This window comes from Oratosquilla oratoria, chromosome 11 (assembly GCF_046742065.1).
Source record: "Oratosquilla oratoria isolate Oo_2021 chromosome 11, ASM4674206v1, whole genome shotgun sequence".
Classification (NCBI taxonomy): domain Eukaryota; kingdom Metazoa; phylum Arthropoda; class Malacostraca; order Stomatopoda; family Squillidae; genus Oratosquilla; species Oratosquilla oratoria.
The window spans coordinates 69,807,665-69,821,595 of NC_134787.1; the positions used below are offsets into that span (position 1 = coordinate 69,807,665).

The window sequence follows — 13,931 nt, forward strand, 5'->3', positions numbered from 1 at the left end:
ATTTTCATTCATTAATGTTATTTTGTTATCACTATGCTAGATTAATAATTTTATTTATATATTACAAAATAAAATTAGTACTGGAAATCCAGCTGTGTACCGGTGGACGTCACTCTAAAACTGGTGCATGGTGAAAGTAAGCGGGGACGGTAGGGAAGGAAGATATTATTCTCTCAAAATGGTGAACAAGGGAAAACTTACAAGAGAGGAGGAGTTACTACTCCAGGACTTCAGTAGAAATGTCTCAAAGAAGAGCTCGGTTATATTCTATTTCAATGCTTTCATCGTTTCTGCTATTCCAATTTGTAAGTAACCTCTGTCCCTGGTTGACTTGTCAACTTTTCTTGTAGACTATAAGTTTGTACTTGCAAAGTAAATAATTGTGTAAATCATTGTCAGGCATTGGATATCCTTTTACACGTAGAATATTTATATTAGCCATAAATTAAAATATCGATTAGATAATTAGGCATGAAGCCATGTAATTTGTGCCTACCAAGTTAATTGGGCAAAAAGGTATAGTCAAGCATAGTTACAGTACTAAGAGAACAATTGTTGTTTTATGACTACATTTAAGATTATTATTTGCAATCGCGGAACTTTCTGGTTTTGTCGCGATAGTTCTAGTACAGACGTATGCTGTCGATGTATATTTCGTCATAGGGTAGTGAAAGACCGCTGAACATATTTTACTGTATTAATGCTATTGATTTTGCAAACCTTGCTATAATTCTGGATAAATAGCCAAACTTGGGGATCACTGATAGTCCCATCATCCATGAAAAATGTTATTTGGTCATGCCATGAATGTTGTGGTGGCACATGTTTTAAGTTCACTATACCAGATAACCTCAGGGGTCTATTTTGGCTCCCATACATTATTTATGTTACATAAATTTGGTTAAACTTTCAACTCTCATGCCTCCCAATATTTTTGATGATCTTAAGGTAAATATTAGCATTGAAGCAAGTACGAAAGAGGTACAGAGTACAGCTACTGCCAAAGGTTACTCTTTCAAGTGCCCGTGTCTTGGGGCTTGCACCTAGTCCATCCTGTGTCACTTTAATAGGTAAATTTTTAGTTTCGACCATGGGCGCAATATAGCAACAGAAAATTAATTATTAATTTTGTAAATTATAATGTATCAACGTAATATGCAATTTTGTGAGCAGAAATAAAAAACAAAAAAGGTGCTAAAACAGATTTTGTAAGTAACGAAGTTGTGTCGGACGAATGGTATGCCATGTTTATGATAGATGCTGATGTCGAAGAAATGAAAGGATGATGAATTCGTCTAACCTAAACTAACCTAACCTAACCTTTGTTTAATAAATCATTACCTGCCAATTAAATGTCATCTGGCTCGTCCTCGTTGTCGTCGTCGTGAGAGACGTTGGCGGGCTTTTCAACCACTCTCAGCTTGCGGGGTATACAAAGTTCTTGCAGCTTGAAGGAATGCATGTATCTCCGCTCCATAACATTCCTTCAAGAAAATGTACCTGGTGAGGTACTGTCGGAGGTACCGAAGCCGTCAATTGACAGACGACAAGATGGCGTCCTGATCCTATTCTACCGACTTCGTTCATTAGCATATTTGCTTGTAGCATAGTGTTTTTTATTTTCATTTCCATCCATAAAATTGCATATTACGTTGATATATTTTGATTTACAAAATTAATGATTAATTTTCTATTGCTATATTGCGCCCATGGTCAAAACTAAAAAAATACCCATTAATATCATTTAGAAACAGAATGTTTTGAACTGTGACAGAACATATACTACAGAGGCATTGGTACATTTTTAGACGTGCTCACCTATGCAGTATAGCAATAGAAAATTATTAATTTTGTAAATTATATTACATCAATGTAATATGCGATTTTCTTGGCAGAAATTAATAACAAAAAAGTTGCTAAAACTGATTTATTAACAAACGAAGTTGTGGCAATTGAATGATATGCCGTGCTTGTTATGATAGATGCCAAGGTTGAAGAAATGAAAGGATGATAAATTCGTATATTCTAACCTAGCCTATGTAACCTAACCTATGTGTAGTAATTTGATGCCTCAAATTCTAAAGATCATCTGGGTCGTCACAGATGCTGATGGCCTGATTATTATTGTACCTTGGGCAATTAACAGGCGACAGCAGAACCCCGTGTTCTTTCAAAAAGTACAAGGAAGCCCTATCATCTTTCTAACAGCATTTATTATCAGCACCTGGAGTTGGAGAACACCAGGTCCGCAACACAAAAGCCATCGTCTGATAGTGATTGGACTGGACAGATGACAACATGGCATCTGGACTGTATCCTAGCAGCTTTGTTTGTTAGTAGATTTGCTTGTAACAAGGTTTTTTTTATTTATTTCCTCCAAGAAAATCACATATTACGTTCATGTATTATAATTTACAAAATTAGTATTTAATTTTCTAGTGCTATATCGTAGGTGTGCACAACTAGAATAATAAAGTCATCCATGTATTTATCCCATTCACTGTTTCATTTATAGATTTGGGAGTGACTGTTTACAATATATATATATATATTTTTTTTTCTCTGAAATCTTTAGCATGAACCTTTGCTGTTTCCTTGTCTATTTTCGTCTTTATGCTGTTACGATTTTTTTTGTACAAGTCTGGTATATGTGCTCTTGTAAATTTTTCCTGTACATATTTCCTAAATACTTGTAGGTATCTCCACAACTTTCAGTTTACCTCTGCATTTTTATTGCCATCCTTGTCACAATGCCTACTTGATGATTGGTTTTCCAATATTATCTCTCTACCTTTCATAGTTTTTATTGGCATTCCCATAAGCTAATTGCTGTAGCCTTGTCCACAAAATCATTTTTTAATTTTTAGAGTGTACTGCCCAATTGATACACATTTCCTTGTTAGTCCTCATCATTAATTTATACTTAATTCTTCTACTAGAACACATTCCATTATCACATCTCTTATTTAAGCTCTAAATTGTTTCCATGTTTCCTCAGTATCTGTTTTCCTCAAAAGTTCTTTCCAGACTATCTCTTAATTGGTCAAAGCCTGCTCTCTCATACATAAATATATTCGTGTTATAGGTCTCAGCTTAAACATTGTGTGTGAAAGTTGTACGGGCTTGATTGCTTTACCTGATCTGTCAATTTTTATGTTCCTTCAAAATTTTTCTTACTAAATATGAGGTCTGAACACTTTTCATGTATTGATCTCATAATTTCTGCAATATGTTGTCAGGTAGCCATCCCTCAGTTTGAAAGAAATTGAAATCCATGCTGTCTTCCTGACGTTATTGTGTAATTTTTTCAATTCATATTGGGGAGACTAGTTTCTCAATATAGTTTTGTCTTCATAGCTGATTATTCTCCATCTCATCCCTATTTAGCTTCTATATAATGGTCTCGCTCTAATTCTCCCCTTGTTACGTGCACAACTGTTTATCTACAATGATTTTACTAAATTCAGTTTTCTGTAATATACATTAGCAATCTTCCATACCCCCACTGTAGTTAATTCATTTTCCTTATATCCATCAATTTTGTATTAAACCAGCATTCTGTTATATCTAGGTTTTTGGGATTGTGCAAGGCAATAATAGGCTTCTCATAATTCATATGCAATTGAGTTTTTGGTTCTTAATATATCTTAAAGGAAAATATCCACTTGAGTCTTATCCTTGTCCCATTACTATGTTTATCAATAGTTCATGAAGTATTGGTTTATCATTCAAGTGATTTGATTTTCCAGATCTTAGCTGTTGGTGAGAAAGTATATTTGTAAATGATTTTTGTTTGCTAAAGATATCATAAAGGTACGTATTCATTACAGGGCTGTACTGGCGTATACACATGATGGACCCAGTGTCATCTGCTGTTCTGTTTGCTGTGGTTACAGCTGTTGCTACTTACCTGGTGGCCCGTGCATATAAGAACACCAAGTTTGTCCTCAAACACAAGGTAGGGACAACATATATTTGAAAGGAAAAAATTATATATTCACATAAACCCATTTTGTCATCAGGTTTATTGCATATGTAGGAGATTTGGTTATCAGTCTTTACCAAATAGATACTGTATATAGAAGAATGTGTAGTACATATTGTGTACATTTAAAGTATCCATTAAAAATGCAGCCACAACCCAAAACATATTGCCCATTTTTCTAAAATATTTTGTTAAATCTGCTTGCTTCTGAAACTTTGTAGGGTGCCCTCAGCATCCATTCACCTCTGCCAGATGTTATGCAAGGGATGTGGCAAGGTTTGTAAGGTTATCAGGAGTAATCTTAGCCCAGTTTTCTTGTTAATTATTGCCTCAAGAGTCACTGAGTGAAAACCTGCAGGCCCCTGTTGGCCGGAAACTGTTCTCAGACTCACCTATAGATCTCTTCAAGCAAGAAACTTTGACTTATGGAAAGATTGATCTTGGAATCAGAATACACTCATGTACCCTACTAAATCAACACTTGCAAACCTTGCCCTACAAATATTGGCTTAAAGATGTTAAAGCCCTACAAATATTGGTCTTCTCACAGAATGGTAATGGTGGTTAAGTATAAGCAAGGCTTCTGACAGTCCCTAGATAGTACTGTAAAGAATATATACTGGTGTGTATGTATGTGTACACACACATGCACACATGCTCTACTTTGTAAGCAGTCCCTGTATGTGTACTTCTTCACTTCATCATCCTACCACTCACTGCCCTTCTATTCCCTCCCATCCTCCTTGTTTCACACACTATCTTAGCACATCTTGTTACTCCCTCCTTGAAACCCCCATTCCTACTTCTACTCAATCCTTCACCACCTACACTGCTCTCGACTTCTCTTTGTACTCCTCCTTTTCTTTCACATTTAAACAATTTACTCAAGCACCTCCTTACCTTCTGTCTATTTCCTCTTTATCTAACCTCCACTCACAACATACCTTCTACCAAAAAAGTTACCTAATATTCCCCAACTCACTCCCCTAAGAATATGGTCATCCAAAACTCTTCCTACTTTTCTCCTGGATATCACTACATTGTCCATTAAAGCCTTATCAACCATCCTCTCCCATGTGTACTTATGCTTAACTTTTTTCTTAAACACTTTGCTATCATCAACTCTACAAACACATCTCCACCATCAACTCTCCACTACAATTTTTACCCGGCACTCTACACCTCCCATCCACTCTGTCTATGGGTTCCTTCCCTACTTTAACATTGAGATCTCCCAATACCACTACATTTATATTTCTCCCCAAACTCTCCATGCACTCATTTAAATCTATCCAAAAAGACTCCCTTTTCTCTACACTCACTAACAGGCCCATATGCATGCAAAGACCCACATCTCCCCAGTTTCACATTCGTCCACATTAACCTTGAAGCAACCTCCTTCCTTGCCACCACATACTTGACTATCTCTTCACTTATTAGTATAGCCACTCCTTCCCTCCCTCATCCTCTCCTCACTCCCAAGCTTAGACTTGCCTCTCCCTCTCAACATAGTTTCACTCATTGCCAACACATCCATCTTCCTTTTCACAAATATACTCCCTACCTCTTCCCCTTTACTCTCATCTGTACCTATGCACATTAGAAGACCTATAACTTAGGGTTTTGGTTGGAAAACTCCTCCCAGACCTTCTTATGCCTTGACTTCTTGTATGAATTTATCCTTTGGGGCTACAGAGAGCAGGATGCCTAGTCCCATCCTCCATCCCATTTTAGTTGCCTTACATATTTATATATATATATATATATATAGATAGATATAGATAGATATGCAATAAAAACACTGGGAATGTGTGTTTTATAAATGCAAGGTAACCACTTTAGAAAATAAACAAATGGAGCAGAGCACTTACGTATATTACATCTTCAATGTAAATTATGTGTAATTTACTCTGAAGATGTAATATACGAAAGTGCTCTGCTCAGTTTGTTTATTTTCTAAAGTGGTTACCTTGCATATATATATATATATATATACACACACACACACACACACACACACACACACACATGTACATACATACATACATACATATACCAAGGCTTTTTCCCCCTTACAAGGGAGGTAGCCAAAAAGGGAAAGGCATAAAAACACTCCCACCCATTTCATCCCTAAATACACTCCACACCCCTCCCACCCTCCCTCTCATCTGAGCACAAACATGTACCAAAGGTTTTTTCTCTTATAAGGGATGTAGCCACAAAACAAAGGCATAAAACCACTCCCATCCATTCCATCCCTATCACACTCAACCCCTCCACCCTCTTCCCTCCCTCTTATATATATAAATATATATATATATATATATATATATATATATATATATATATATATATATATATTTATATATACATACATACATACATGTATATACTCACATTTTTTATTTATTTGTTTATTTATTTTCCCTGGCAACTTTCCATACCCAAACATGCTTACCCCTCACCTACTGTAGACAGGATATCAGTGAGCATTAAAGCCTTGTCACATAAAATTGTCTGTGACACATCTCTGAGGAACACACAAAGAACAGGGAAAATGTTTAAGAAAAAAAAACCATATGACTGCCACTGGGGAGTTTTGATAAAAACTGGTCTCAATGAGTAGTGATGGCAGCTATGAAACCCTCTCAGAGAGATGATGCCCACCTTTAGGGAGAAGTAGATAGCCTGGAAACAGATTTTATGTTTGTACATCAAGATGTTGGGATGCTTGTTGGGTGCAGAGGTTAGAGTATTGCCATTGGGGTGCAGATCAGGAGTGGAGGCAGTTTGAGCTGTACAAGGCAGAGCAAGTGTAGTAAGGGATGACATTTATTCTTAGCTCTAAAAAGTTGTTCATAAGAAGGCATCCTAACCCTCTTTGCAAAGGAGAGTTTGGTATGAAAAATTGAATCAAGATTGATTTGAAGAAATATCCTTTATTATATGGAATCTAAAGAATAGGGGCATTTTTCATAATGAACTCTTATTGGAGTTAAAAGTTTATGAATCCCTTAAAAGTCTATCTCAAAACTTGAATTTCTCACCCTCAAAAATTAAAGTCCTACAATTTTCAACTAAGGAACTGATACATACATACATATACCAAGGCTTTTTCCCCCTTCCAAGGGAGGTAGCCACAAAGGGAAAGGCATAAAAACACTCCCACCCATTTCATCCCTAAATACACTCCACACCCCTCCCACCCTTCCTCTCATCTGAGCACCATCTGGATGACGGGTCATCCCTGAACCCTGCCCACCGCCCTGGGTCAGAAGCAGTGTCGCAAGACACAGTACATCCACAGCAAGGCCGCTTCATTTAATCGGCGACCCCCCCTCTCCGTCCCCCTTTGCATATAAAGGGAGGACGGGGAGAAATCCCTTCGGGCTGCGTCAAAATTTACTCTCACATACTACCCCCCCACCCCCCCGCCCAGTCCTCCTCATGCAGTCACAACATCATCCATATACAACCATTCTCCACTCACCTCTGTCTTCCGTCCTCTCCCTTCCTCCTCAACAGACATTCCCCTCTTCCCCAAAGCCCCCTTCACCCCATCCATCCACCTCATCCTAGGACGTCCCCTCATGTTCACTCCCTCCACATCTGCCTTCCATACCTCTTTTACTAGTCATTCTTCACTCATTCTTTCCATGTGTCCAAACCATCCTAATATTCTTTCATCAACCCTCTCTCCCAAATCCTTTTTCACCCCTGTTCTCCTCCTCACCTCCTCATTTCTCACTCTATCTAGCCTAGTAACCCCCACCATACTTCTCAGACACCTCATCTCAAACACATTCAAACTCCTTCTCTCTTCTTCTCTTATGTTCCACGTTTCTGCCCCATACAGTGCTGTTGGCACAATCACTCCTTCATACAGTCTCCTCTTCGCATCCATTCCTAAATGTCTATTTCTCATTACACTCTTTAAACCACCAAGGCATTTACTCGCTTCTCTCAATCTACATTCTACCTCCACCTTCACTCCACCTTTTCCTGCTACACTTGCACCCAAGTATCTAAAACTATCCACTTCCTCCAGTCTTGATGGTAAAACTTTGTACCGTTCAGTTGCATTGATCATATGTATTAATTATCAAACCAGACAATATTATTTGTAGAAAAAAATTGTAGTTGATTTATTCACATTGTATTACAAAGTATAAAGAAAAAATCTTACACACCCCAAAGATCAATCAAGTACTGATGTCATCACCCAAGTTTTATATGGCATAAAATTTGAAACTAGTTTCAAGTGGTGCTGACTTTTGTGGGACTGAATAATAAGGGCAGGGTTGAAGAGAAAATAGGCATTGAATTTATATTATTAAACGTTTCCAGCCTAGTTTATAAAAAAAAGATAGTTTATTTTTTTGCATTTTATTACAGAGCATCATGAAAAAAATATCTTAATTTATTTAACTGTGTTCCCTGATAGTCATTCAAAGATTGATATCATCAAGTTTTAAAATGGCACAAAATTTGAAATGCATTTCACAGGGTGCTGACATTGTAGGACTGCATAATAAGGACAGGGTTGAAAATAGAATAAACATTTAATTTATCTACATGTTATTAATTTTTTTCCAGCCAATTTATGGAAAAGTTTGACCCTTAAATATATTACAGGGCATTAATGCTTAATTCATAACTTTAATAAGCTTTTTTTTTTCTTTCCTTTAGGTTGCACAGAAGGTAGAGGAAGCTGTAACTCGTGAAGTCTTGAAACATCTTGCAGATGACAAGAAAATGAGCAAGAAAGAGAAAGATGAAAGGTATGGATGAAGAATTGTTACTTCATATAATGTCTTTTTAGAGGCATTGTATAATGAATTTGCACATCATAACCATAGTATTTTATATAAATATGATTTATTCTTTTTGTATATCTGATGTGTCTTGCTGAATTGCTTATGACCCGTGATCCATGAGGAGCCAAGGTGAAAGGGAAACATATGGGAGTGGGTGCATACCTTGGCTGGCTATCTCCCTTATGAAGGGAAAGAAGCCTTTGATATATAGATATAGTATCTGTCTACAAAAGCTTTTGTAGATTACAAGAAGGCCTTTGACTCTCAAACAGGGCACAAACTGAGCAGATTGTGAAAGTTGTAGGAAAGATTTATGGGAAAGGTAGTGCTGTAATGTGACTACATAAAGATCGAGAAAGGAGTATAGCAAGACTGATTTAAACCAATTGACTTATAACTTGCTTTGAAGAGATTTTCTGAAGGTTGAGTTGGGAAGAAAAAAGTTTGAAGATTAATGGCAAATATTTTGATTTTGAATATTTTGGATGATTGGTGGCTGAGTGGGTTAGGGTGTCATTACTTGCGGCTAAGGTTAAGATGATGACAAGTTGAATCATGCTCAGGGTGAGTTGAACTAAGGGCATGGTTCATTAAATTCCATGCTATAAGGTTCACTGTAAGGGGCACTTCTAGCCTTCCAATGATATTAAACCAAATCATCATCATTTTGATAACCTTAGATATGCAGATGACTTGTTATTTCAGAAGGAGCAGAAGATGTGCAAGAAATGCAGAATTATTTGAACAAGGAAAGTCTGAAAGTAGGTTTAAAAATGAACGAGTAAAACCAAAATAATGTTCAACACAAAAGTTCAAAGTAGAGATTACAAGCGATGATGAGTCTTGAAGTTGAAGAGTATAATTGTTTAGGCCAGATGGTGAAGGTGACCAAAGATCATGATAATGGAAAAAAAAAACTTGTTACAATTGGTTGGAAAATGTATGGTAAATATAACAAGATCATGAGAGACAATCTATCTTTATATTTGAAACTGAAAGCTTACAATACCTACTGCCAGCAATAATCTATGGATGTGAGACTTTGAAGGCAATGGAGACAAAGCTATGGAGCGCACAGAGGAGAGTGGAGAGATCAATGATGGGAATAATGCTGAGAAACCTAAAGAGAGCAAATTGGATGAGAGAGCAGACTAGAGTGAAATATATTGTGGAGGCAGTTAAAGAGAGGAAGTGGAATTGGGCAGGTAAGTTAGCACAAACAAATGAGGAGTGATGGAAGAAGTGTGTTACTGAATGGAAACCAGAGAAGGTGGAGAGACGATAAAGATAAGAGAGAAACCAACCTTTATTATATAGAGGCATCTGTCTCAGAAGTATCAGATGAAGGTGTTGGTGCTGTCAATATATGAAGAGATTTTAGATCACCTTTGTAGCCAACTTTCCACTGCCTGCCGACTGCCCAATGCTTTATTGTGACACTTGTCATAGATGTATCTGCTTGATATTATACACAAATTGTGATGATGATCTCATTGTTGAGGGAAACGATGGGTTTCATGCCACTGTCAGTACTTCCAGTCCCTGTGGGACCAAGTGCCATTGATTCATATATAACCTAACCCAAATATATCTAAAATTGTATTTACAGAGCAAGAATAAAATAATTTTAGTGATAAATATGAAAACCTAACCTATAGGAATCAGTGAAAATATGTTGCAGAAGAAAATATAAAATTTGTTTTTTGGGGAAATAATGGGAATGACCATGAAATTTAATTACACAGTGAAAGTGTTGACTATGATAAAAAAAATGTGCTGAAATACAAATGGATGGTAGAGAGTTGTATACATACATATACAGAAAGGCTTTTTCTTCCATGTAAGGGAAATGGCCATCCAAGGCATGCAACCATACACCCATCGTATACCCATTTGTTGTCTGCCTCATTTTAGTCCCATGTGGATGAAAGGCCATCCTTGCCTCAGTCACTGCCTGCTTTCAGAAATAATACTTTATCATGCTAACCATCTTGCTTTGCAGGTAGTTGCTCATTGGATGGGTTATTTCTAAATTGGATAGTAAAAGTTTACTTGATCCACAAAGTGCTGAAGTGGGAGGATCAGTGAATATAGTTTGGATAGGTGTAGAGTGGGTACAGATTTTTACTTGGCTACCCATCGTATGAGTTTACCAATTCCTTTTGATTTTTTATAATTAATCTTGTTCACCTGTGGGAGTGCCTGCTAACTTGGACTTGTATAATTTTATTTGAATTCCAGTTGTAATTAACTTTACTCTGAGCTTTCTGTGTTTATATGGTCTTTTTTTTTTTTCAGAGTACTTTGGAAAAAGAATGAGGTGGCCGACTCCGAGGCCACGACTTTTTCTCTTTTCTACAACAATGCCCTCTTCTTGATGTTGGTTATCCTGGGTTCTTTCCTGATCTTCCGCTCCTTTGCACCAGCTTATAACTACACCCTAAGCACTCTTGGAGCTGCTGGCATCATTGCCCTGTTCTCAACAGGATCACAATAAGAATTAAAGTTTCATTCCAACTCTGAAGAGGAGTCTTGAGAAATCCAAGAATGGGTTAAAAGTGAAGGTTTAATGTTTATAAGTGGAAATGTAGTTTTGTTTATGGATGTATCTGTGTGCAAGTTTTGCAAATGTCACATCTGCCTTGCCCAGCAAACATACTGTTGGTTTTGTCGTATGTTCTTGCTGAGCATCTGTAAGGCTTGTGCAAGTGTTTATTTAGATGTTTATTTGCTTTTGAAGTGTGTATTGAGAGAAGTCTATTGTGGTTTTCTAAAGAAATTAAAATCTACAAATTCATGTTAGTTTTCTTAACATTGAGATTATTGTACATATACTGACATCTTTTCCCCCCTTACAAGGGAGGTATCCTAAGGCATAAGTCCGCTCCCACCCATTTCATCCCCGCATACTCCATTCCCATTCACCACCCTTCCCTCCCTCTTTTCTTGGCTGCTTCTGGATGACTGGTCATCCCTGCTTTTTGCCTACTGCCCTGGGTCAGAAGCAATGTAGCAAAACACAGCACATCCGCAGGAAGGCCACTTCATTTAATTGGCACCCACCCCTTCATGCAGAAAGAGATGGGGAGAAATCCCTTAGTGCTCTGTCAAAATAGTAACACATACTTCCTCACACACACAGTCACTCCATGCATCACAGCATCATCCATACACAACTATTCTCCACTCTTCCATATATTCTATCTTCTTCCCCAACAGACATTCACCTTTCCCAATGCCCATTTTATCCCATCCATCTCATCCTTGGTTATCCCCTCATGTTCACTCCTAAACTCTAATTTTTCTTCACTTATTCTCTCCATGTATCCAAACCATCCCAATTCCCTTTCCACCCCAGCTCTCCTCCTCACCTCGTTTCCCACTCTATCCAGCCTGGTAACCCCTACCATACTTCTCAGGTATTTCATTTCAAACATGTTAAACTCATCCTCACTTAAGTTCCATGTTCCTGCCCCATACAGTGCTGTTGGCACAATCACTTAATACAATCTCTTCTTAGCATCCATTCCGAAATGTTTCTCATTACTTTTTAATCCCTCAAGGCATTTACTTGCTTCTCTGTCTACATCCTACCTCCACTCCCTCTCCCACCTCATTTGCACCCAAGTATCTAAAGCTAGCCACTTCCCTAATAATCACTTCCAATTTGCTGCACATTGTACATCTCGTCACCTTTTACTCACATTTATCTTCAACTTCCTTCTTTCACACACCTTCCCAACTCTGTCACTAACTTCCTTAATCCCTCCTCTGATCCTGCTACAAGTGCAGTGTCGTCAGCAAACAACTGGCTCATCTCCAATTTCTTTAATCCTCTCTCATCCCTTGCATTTACCTCCCACACCACCCCATCCATGTAAAAGTTGAACAGCTAAGGCAAAACACATCCCTGGCGAAGTTCCACCTTTACCTTGAGCCACTCTCCATTTCTAATTTTAACACAGGCTCTTACTCGTGAAAAAACTACTGCTCTTAACAGTTTTCCTATCCCATATATCTGCAATACTTGCCACAATGCCTTCCTGTCTACCTTGTCATAAGCCTTTTCCAAATCCATAAAGGCTAAAAAAACCATAACTTTTCCCAAAGCTTCATCATATCTGCCTTACCACAAAAATCGGATGCATGCAACCCCTACATGTCCTAAACCCACACTGTTCCTCACCAATTAATTTTGTTACTGCCTTTGTAATGCCACATCCACAAGGTCAAGTTGTGGCCTCACCTAGCAAAGTCTAGATTATGCCTGTGAAGGTCACATGGCTGACCATGGTGTTTGGTGGTTTGTCTGCTAGCGGGGGTTGTGAATGGGTGGTCTAGTGCAGCACAATCACCATGGTGTCTCATCTTGCATTCCATAAACATTCATGTGCTCTATACAGGTCAATTAATGTTACCAAGTCGAGACCAGTATGCACTTTGTGTGGACATCATGTCCTAACTCTATACCGAGTGGGTCTGCCCGCACCTTACCTTGTGCATTTGGTAATGACATCAAACTTCTGCTCACTGCCCTCTAATAGTGCTGGGAACAGGCAGTTTGATGGTTTGCCTGTAAATGGGCAAACCCCTTATGCCTGTAAATGGGCAAACCCCTTATGCCTGTAAATGGGCAAACCCCTTATGCCTGATGGACAGTGGATACATACATACATATACCAAGGCTTTTTCCCCCTTTCAAGGGAGGTAGCCAAAAAGGGAAAGGCATAAAAACACTCCCACCCATTTCATCCCTAATACACTCCACACCCCTCCCTCTCATCTGAGCACCTCCTGGATGATGGATGAGTGGATGGTAAGAGCAAATAATTTTGAAAACTAGCCAGAAAGAATATAGAGAACAGTTCAACAGAATGTCCACATTAATTTTGCATACAAATCTAATAAATTGGAAAAAACGTGTAATCAAAATGTATGGAAAATGTGGAGAACAGTAAAAACCATAAAATCCCCTCCCCCCACAAACTCGATAACCAGGAAATGGTAGCAATTCTCCATGTACCAATAAGCTTCTCCCACCCATTTCCCTTTAATCTTTGTGGATGAAGAGCATCTTTATACCTTCCTTGGGTCTGAAACAAAGCAGGGCCAGCTGTTTAATTTACACA

The 13,931-nt window shown here is 38.0% G+C and overlaps 1 protein-coding gene across 1 annotated transcript; it reads left to right on the top strand.

Annotated features, from left to right (window-relative positions):
• Positions 1-78: 78 nt before the first annotated feature.
• Positions 79-11,599, top strand: LOC143029916 (translocon-associated protein subunit gamma). Its single transcript, XM_076193118.1, has 4 exons — positions 79-305; positions 3,831-3,958; positions 8,675-8,766; positions 11,101-11,599. Exons 1-4 carry the CDS (start codon positions 128-130, stop codon positions 11,297-11,299), a joined length of 597 nt encoding a protein of 198 aa, XP_076049233.1. The 5' UTR covers positions 79-127; the 3' UTR covers positions 11,300-11,599.
• The last annotated feature ends 2,332 nt before the right edge of the window (positions 11,600-13,931 follow it).

Excerpts from the sequence above, each read along its gene's own strand:
- LOC143029916 (XM_076193118.1), top strand. The coding sequence starts at position 128 with ATGGTGAAAGTAAGCGGGGACGGTAGGGAAGGAAGATATTATTCTCTC. Across the intron at positions 306-3,830 it reads CGTTTCTGCTATTCCAATTT|GGCTGTACTGGCGTATACAC; the intron begins GTAAGTAACCTC and ends TATTCATTACAG. Across the intron at positions 3,959-8,674 it reads AGTTTGTCCTCAAACACAAG|GTTGCACAGAAGGTAGAGGA; the intron begins GTAGGGACAACA and ends TCTTTCCTTTAG.